Source organism: Ictidomys tridecemlineatus, chromosome 15, assembly GCF_052094955.1.
Source record: "Ictidomys tridecemlineatus isolate mIctTri1 chromosome 15, mIctTri1.hap1, whole genome shotgun sequence".
Lineage (NCBI taxonomy): Eukaryota > Metazoa > Chordata > Mammalia > Rodentia > Sciuridae > Ictidomys > Ictidomys tridecemlineatus.
Genome location: NC_135491.1, coordinates 17,587,619 through 17,595,556, shown reverse-complemented (window position 1 = coordinate 17,595,556; position 7,938 = coordinate 17,587,619). Strand labels below are relative to the sequence as shown.

Sequence of the window (7,938 nt, the reverse complement as noted above, 5' to 3'; positions counted from 1 at the left end):
GCCCTATCTGTCACTGTTGAATGCTGGAGAGGACAGTAGGGCTCTGTGAACTTTTGTTTTCAAGACATCGGAAGTGGGCTGAACCAGCGGAGGCGGTCAGATTCTGACTGGCTGCTATAGCTTATCAAGACACATCAAAGGCCAGGAGGGGAAGACAGGTCAACAGATGAGGCAAGCCTCTTTGGGGACACACTTTCACACTGCAGTCGGCACTTTCAGCTTGCTCCCATGCACTCTTCCTCCAGCCCTCGAGGCCCAGCAGCCCGCCCTGCCTCTGTGTTCAGCCTCCTGGGCCTCCAATGAGGCAAGCTCTAGGGGCGCATCCAGCCTTCATCCTGATGCTCCACGAGTATTTGAGTTCTTATCCTAGGTAAGGGACGGTGCTAGGGTTCGTTTCTAAGGACAAACTATACAAAGACCCCTGCCAGAGGAGCCAGGGTCCCCCCTCAAGGCAGTGCCCTTTACCAAGGGCGGAAGGGACCTATCAGGAGATTCCCACGGGCTTGGAAATGGCTCTTGGTCTGTACAGCTCTCCTCCTGACCTGGGAGTCAGTTCACATGCTTGGGGATGAGGGTGGGAAAAGAGAACCCTCATTTAACATTGTGTAAGGTTCCAAGACCAGCTGGATCCAGCAACCTTTACCTTTCCAGGGAGTTTCTGTTATTAAATCGAATGCAACAAAATGGCACAAATGAACTTGGCAGAGGCGCAGGGAGAGTTGTTACATTGTTTGCTTGCTGTGTGTACCAAGCTTTCAAAGCGGTTTCCTGAACCCCCATTTTGGGAGGCACCGTGTGGGTTAGGGAGCAGGAACATGGGGAGACCACGTGGGTACAGAGTGAAGAGCGAAATGACAAAAGATGATTACGAGGGAGTAAACTTGGCCGCACATCACTCCTCCCAGGTCAGGGGAAGAAGGACAGTCGCTGCTGGCAGGGACAGGCACCCAGTGACAAGACATCCACATTCCCCAAGGAGAGAGAAAACATTCTTTCAAGTGTCCATCTCTTCACCCTGAGGTGCCACCAGTGAGCAATGTGGGTCCTACACAGAACATGAGGGAACAATAGTGGGAACAGAGGGTGTCCCAGGCACGGCACGGCTCACTGGGGAGGGAATGAATAGAAAGACCCAGAACCTGGCTCAGCAATTGGACTCAGGAGAGTGCAGGTCTGTCATAGGAGGATTTGTAAGAAGGGACTGGAGCGGTCAGAGGAAGTCCAGCAAAGTTTGCAATGCTGAGCAGTTTGAGTTGGAGCTTCCTCAAAAGAGAATGGCAATCGATCAGGTTGGGGACCTTTGGAGAAAAGACGGAGAGGATCAGGTGGAGCAAGATGTGGCTATAGGTGCAGCATCATTTGGGATAACTGCCCAGAAAAAGAAAGCACAAGGCAGCTTGTCAGGACACAGAGAGAAGAGGAATCTGAAAGAACTGTTGCAATGTAGGTGCTGGGGAAAATATGTTTGTTGGGGACAGAATTCAGCAGGAGACTCAAAAGGATGGAGTTATCCCAGGAAAAGCTCACCCCTCGACTTTCCTCTTTTTGACTCTCCCAGGTATAAAAGCCTGCTGCGAGAGGAAGAGGAGAAAGAGGTCCAGTTAGACAAGGCTCCATCTGCTCCTGAGACCCAGCCGATTTGACAAGTCATCTGTCTACCTCCAGGAAAAGGCAAGAGACCAACCTTCGCCCGTGCTCAGGGAAAAGCCTGGTGAGGTCAGATGGCCTCTCTGGGAAGAGATGGGATAGAAGGAAGGACTGTGGATCACTCGTGAAGAGCGGGCAGAGTGTGGGGTGGAAAGAGGTCACGGAGTGGGAAAGAGGCCAGAGCGTGTCTGTCGGAGAGATGGTGCTGGCGAGGGTCTGTGGGGCATCTCCCATGTGTCTCGTCTCTGCCTGCCAGATCTCAAACACTGAATGAGACATGCAGATGGGCCAAGGAATATGTTACCAGGACTAGGTGGAGGTCTCGGGTTTTATTGTATTTTTAAATTAAAACAAATTTGATTTTTAGGCTGGGATTGAACTCAGGGACTCACACCTGCTAATCACACGCTCCACCCCTGGGTCACACCCCCAGCCCTTCACATTATATTTAATTAATTTATTTATTTAGGCACTGGGGATTGAACTCAGGGATGCTTTACCACTGAGCTACATTCCCAGGCCTTTTTATTTCTTACTTTGAGACAGGGTCTCCTTAAGTTGCTGAGGGCCTTGCTAAGTTGCTGAAGCTAGCTTCAAATTTGTGATCCTCCTGTCTCAGCCTTCAGAGTCACCAGGATTACAGGTGTGAGCCACTACACCCAGGTCCTCGGAGTTTATTTTAAATGCCACCTTGAATGATAAATTGAGCAGATTTAAGGTCACTCTTGATTTACTTGTACACATGCTTTCCTTAGGGATCAAGAGAGGGTGTTTGCAGTGGCATGCTGGGAATCGTGGTGGTTCTGGGGAATCATGGGCTAGGTGTGGTGCACGGGGAGTGAAGGCCATGCTGAGTGGGGTCAGTGACTTTCCCAGAGCCTAATCTGAGGCATGGCTGGGACAGCAATCCTGGTGACCTGGCCCTGATCAGGCCCCTTCCATTTTTCCAATTAAACCCCCAGGCTTTCTTCGATAGGCTCCGCTTGGAATGGAGAAATTGGGCATCTGCCGCTTACCTGGGGCTTAAACTGTTTTCCCAAATTTGTTTAACCAAATTTGCACTTTCAAGGGTGCCATTGAGGAACTTGAGTTCCACACAAGGACTTGGGGAAAGAAGAGAAACAAGGATAAAGATAAGGAAAGACAGAACCTCAGATAGGCTGAGTAAAACTGGAGTAGAATTTGAAAACTCAAGACAGTCTTGTCCTGCTTCTTCATGATGAAGCCGCTTTTCCTTCCTCTCTGTTCACAGACCCATTCATCATCCCCAGATATTTGCTGAGCACTTACTATGCAATGGACACAGTTCTAGGTACTAAAGACACAATGGTGGGCAAGACAGATAGCATGCTTGCCCTCATGAAGTGCCCTTTCTAATAATGCCTATAATCCCAGCAACTCGGGAGGCTGAGGCAGGAGGATCACAAGTTCAAGGCCAGGTGCAGGGACACCCTGTCTCAAAATAGAATAAAAAGGGCTGGGGTGTAGATCAGTAGAGTGCTTGCCACATGTGTGCAAAGCCTTTGGTTTGATCCCCAGTGCTGGGGGGAAAATCGTAGGGACCTAGTCCCCCCAACCCAGCTTTTTTTTGGTGGGTGGGGAGTGGGATAGAGAGGAGGAAGGTGCTAAGGAAGTAATTTGATAGGGAAGCAATGTGGCCTTCTTTCTCCACCACCCAGAGCGAGCAGAACAAATGTCATTGGAAGGGTTGGTTTTAATTGCTCGGTGCGCAGGGTCTGACTACTGCAAGGAAGTTGATAATGGATTCGCCTTGGTTTGAGACTGATCCCATCAGGAGCCAGCCTCTCTTTCCGTCTTTTCAGGAAGGATGGCCCCAGAGCCCCGGAGCGTGGGACTTCTCTTCATTTACTGCATATCTTTTTTCTTTGGTCTCCCCGCCAACCTCCTGGCCCTGCGCGCCTTCGTGGGGCGGGTCCGCCAGCCGCATCCCGCGCCCGTGCACATCCTGCTGCTCAGCCTGACAGTGGCCGACCTCCTGCTCCTGCTACTGCTGCCCTTCAAGATGATTGAGGCAGCCTACGACTTCCTGTGGCCCCTAGGGAATGCCCTCTGTGCCCTCACGGCCTACGGCTTCTACAGCGGAATCTACTGCAGCACGTGGCTCCTGGCGGGCATCAGCATCGAGCGCTACCGCAGCGTGGCCTTCCCGGTGCAGTACAAGCTGTCCCGCCGGCCCCTGTACGGCGTGATCGCCGCCCTCGTCTCCGGCATCTTGTCCTTTGGACACTGCAGCATTGTGATCATTGTCCAATACCTGCCAACCCACAACGTGAGTGACGCCGAGAGCCTCCCGGTCTGCTACGAGAACTTCACCAAAGAGCAGCTGGACGTGGTGCTGCCCGTGCGCCTGGAGCTGTGCCTGGTCCTCTTCTTCATCCCCATGGCCGTCACCACCTTCTGCTACTGGCGCTTTGTGCACATCATGCTCTCCAGACCCCAAGTGGGGACCAAGAAGCGCTGGAGGGCCGTGGGGCTGGCCGCTGTGACCCTCTTCAATTTCCTGGTCTGCTTCGGGCCCTACAACGTGTCCCACGTGGTGGGGTTCTTCCAGAAGAGCAGCCAGAATTGGCGCGCGTGCGCCGTGCTCTTCAGCGCTCTGAACGCCTGCATCGACCCCTTGATTTTCTACTTCTCCTCGGCCGCCGCGCGCAGGGCCTTTGATAGGGAACTGCGGAGGCTGCAGACCTGGGGCGCTTCCCTGTCTGCCGAGTGGAGAAAAGCCAGGGAGGCGGCCGCAAAGAAAGGGAAGGCGAGTGCAGGCATGGTCAACGACAGCTTCACCGGAGAATAGGTGGTGTCGCCTTTGGGGGAGGGGGCTCCAAAAGGGAGACATTGAGTCAGAACTGGGTGAGTTCTCCTGCGCCCCCCTGAACAGCCAAAGAGAGTCACAGGCACCTCAGCCCCAACTCACCCAATGAGTGTTTTCATTTCCTTCCGTGGGGTTGGTGACATTTCCTACAGTAAGCCACAAGCCCTTGCATCCTGGGACATCAGAATCCTGGATTCCTTATCTTCACCACTCAGTATCTAGAAGGTCGTGGCATTTACTCACCTACCGCAGAGCTCTCATCTCTGACCGTGGCCCTGATCCAGAAGAGGGGATCCCCAGGCTGGGTGCACATCTCAGCATGGGCAAGTCTGCAATGCAAGGTGGGCACCTGGAGGTTCCCCACCAGCAGCCCAACCACAGCAGGTCTGCCGCAGCAAGAGCAAGAAAAAGTGACCTGCGGGGACTCTTGGCCTGAAGAAGCCCAGGTCGGGGTTCTTTGCCAAGTGCTTTCCTTTTATGTTTTCTTCTTCTTTTTTTCCCTAATCCATCTTGCCAGAGATCTGTCATTTATATTCTTTAGAAAGGCAAGACCCTTTCCAGCATTCTCTTTGTTGTCTATCTCATCAATCTTTATTCCTATTTATTGTGCTTTCTTAGATCTTTTTTAGTAGCTTCAGTTTTTTTTTTCTTTTTTAACTTGGGGGTTTCATTAACTTCACTCTCTCTTCCTAACAGATCCTCATGTAAGTGTCTAAGTTCATAGATTTCCCTGTAAGGACAGCTTAGAACAGATTTTGATTTGCAGAATTTTTATTAGTTTGAGGTCTGTGTCAGTTCTAATTTCCGAAGGACGTTTTTCTTTGGCTGTTGAGTTTAGAAATGTTTCTTTGTTTTTAGGCATGTGGGTTTTTACCCCGGGCTCTCCTTTCGTTTCTGACTACGTTGCCCTGCCGTCAGAGGATATTATTGAAATGGGTCCAGTTCTTGGAAATTTGTTGAGTATTCCTTTTAATCCCAGAAAAATAATCAGTTTTGAAAAGAAGACAGATTCTACAATCAATGGGTTCCGTCTGGGTTTTATACACCTCAGATTGAACTTGTCAATTTGTGGTGTTCAAAGCTTTATAATCTTTACATTCTTTTTTGTTGGTGGTGTTTTGGTTACCAGGGATTGAACCCAGGGGTGCTTAACCACTGAGCCACTTCCCCAGCCCTTTTAAAAAATATCTTATTTAGAGACAGGGTCTTGTTGAGTTGCTTAGGGCCTTGCTAAATTGCTGAGGCTGGCTTTGAACTTGAGATCTTTCTACCTCAGCCTCCCCAGCCGCTGGGATTACAGGTGCACACTACCACACCCGGCTACCTTTACATACTTTTTTGTCTATTCGATCTATCAGTGACAGGGAGAGGGTGTGAGGTGCTTTTCTAGATGGTAAATTTGACTATTTTCTCCTTGTAGTTCTGTCTTGCTGGTGAATTGAAACTTTGAGCATATTTTTTGCCTTAAAATTGATTTTGTCTGATATTAATAGAGCTGTGTTTTGAGGTTGCTATTTGCTTGCTACATTTTTCACCCATCCTTTTATTTGTAACATTCTATATTCTTGTTTTAGATGCATCTTTTATACATGGTACGTGGAGTGGTTGGATTTTTTGGCAATCTGGTCTTTCAACTTGACACTGTGTGTCATTTAACTATATCATTTTGTTTATTTATATTTATGTAATAATAATTTTTCAATATATTTTGGATTATTTCTGTCAACCTATTTTAAAATGTTTCATCGAAGTACACACACATATTGATATATACACGTACATTGCACAGGGCCAAATGATAAGCATGCAGGTCAAATGAATTATCACAGAGTGAACTCACCTATTTAAATTTAAAAAAAAACATGAAATATCTACTTATGCTCTTTGTTTTCCGTGAGTTTTAATATTTCTGTTTTCTTCTCTCTGGCCTTCTTTGGGGACTGAGGGGTTTTGTTTGTTTGTTTTCTTGCTTCATTTCTTGTTCTCCACTAACTTGGAGAGTATTTGCTGTGTTCGTTTAGACATTATAATATGCCAGGATTTCTCAGTCAGTCCTTCCCTTCCTTCCTTCCTTCTTCTCTTTAAATATCATATATTAAAGAAAAATCAATGCCAGATGGTTTTGAACTGTGTCAGTCAATTGCAGGAGTTATAGAGTGTGGTCTGGAGACCCTTTCAGAGGTCTGGGAGCTCAAAGTTATTTCCATAATGATGCTAGCATGCCAATTTTTGTTTTTCCACTCTCATTCTTTGACGAGTGATGTGCAATGGAGATTTTTAGATTAGTCTAAAATGCAGACTAATGCAGGACGCATGGAAATACAGCTGTCTTCCAGGAAGTCAGCCCTTAGAGAGATCTGCAAAAATGTAAAAGGACGCCACCCTTCTCATTAATTTTCTGAAAATATCATTATTTTTGTTAAAATGTGTTATTGTGTATGAATGTGTACTGGTTTTATGATTGCTATTATTTTTCAATAAATTCATACATGTTTTAATTTTTTTCTCTCTTAATTTTTTAATTTGGTGTATACCAATTAAATAATTCCAATAATTTTTTAAAGTATAAAAGGGCCCTGAGGGCTGGGGCGTAGCTCAGTGGTGGAGCACTTGCCAAGTATGTACAAAGCCCTGGGTTCCACCCCTGGCACTAGGGAGAATAAAAGCCCTCAGATGTTTGAGAATTGCTCATCTAATGAGATCCTAGATGTGTTTGTCAGCTCGTTGTCAGTGTGACTAAAATACAAGACAAGAACAACTTAGAGAAGGAAGAGTTTATCTATTTGGGGCTCATGGTCTCAGAGGTCTCAGTCCAGGATCATCCACAATCTGCCGCAGTCCAGCTGCAGCAGAATAACGGGGGGGGGGGTGACGAATAACTTCTGTAGATTGATGCAGCAGGAATGGAAGCCGTTTATTGTAGGACAACAGAGCTATTTATACATTTTGCACAGCTTATCTTAATTAGCATAAACTAGATACATCAGTCAACCAATAAGGAATCTCCACACTTAATGGCTCGCTTTTGTTACTTCTCAAACCACTCCCTCTGGCATTTTGCCAGGCACCATCCAGACTTGTTTACGAACTCTACATTTTTCTGGCAAAATACCAGGTGTTATTTTGACTTGTTTACAGACCTTAACAACAATCCATCAATCTGGGCCTGGGGTAAGGCAGAACATGGTGACCAAAGGGTGTCGTGGAGAAAAGCGGCTCAGTTCTTGGTAGCTGGAAAACAGAGAGAGAGAGAGAGAGAGAGAGAGAGAGAGAGAGAGAGAGAGAGAGAGAGAGAGAGCGCCAGGGATAAGACACGGTCCAAGGCTGTCGTGTTCCTCACGACAAAAACACTCAGGGTCACTCCAGGGGAACTAGGCTGCACAAAATATCCACACAAGAGACAGAGATACCTTTTTTGGGGGGTCCTATGCTGGTTCCTCTGACCTTATGGGCCTGTGGAA

The 7,938-nt window shown here is 47.7% G+C and overlaps 1 protein-coding gene across 1 annotated transcript; it reads left to right on the top strand.

Annotated features, from left to right (window-relative positions):
- Nucleotides 1-3,252: 3,252 nt before the first annotated feature.
- On the top strand, nucleotides 3,253-6,919 carry LOC101964870 (free fatty acid receptor 2). Its single transcript, XM_005330658.3, has one exon. The coding sequence runs from the start codon at nucleotides 3,476-3,478 to the stop codon at nucleotides 4,457-4,459; it is 984 nt and encodes a 327-aa protein (XP_005330715.1). The 5' UTR covers nucleotides 3,253-3,475; the 3' UTR covers nucleotides 4,460-6,919.
- The last annotated feature ends 1,019 nt before the right edge of the window (nucleotides 6,920-7,938 follow it).

What these genes read in the sequence shown, in the direction of transcription:
- LOC101964870 (XM_005330658.3), top strand. Translation starts at nt 3,476, where the DNA reads ATGGCCCCAGAGCCCCGGAGCGTGGGACTTCTCTTCATTTACTGCATA.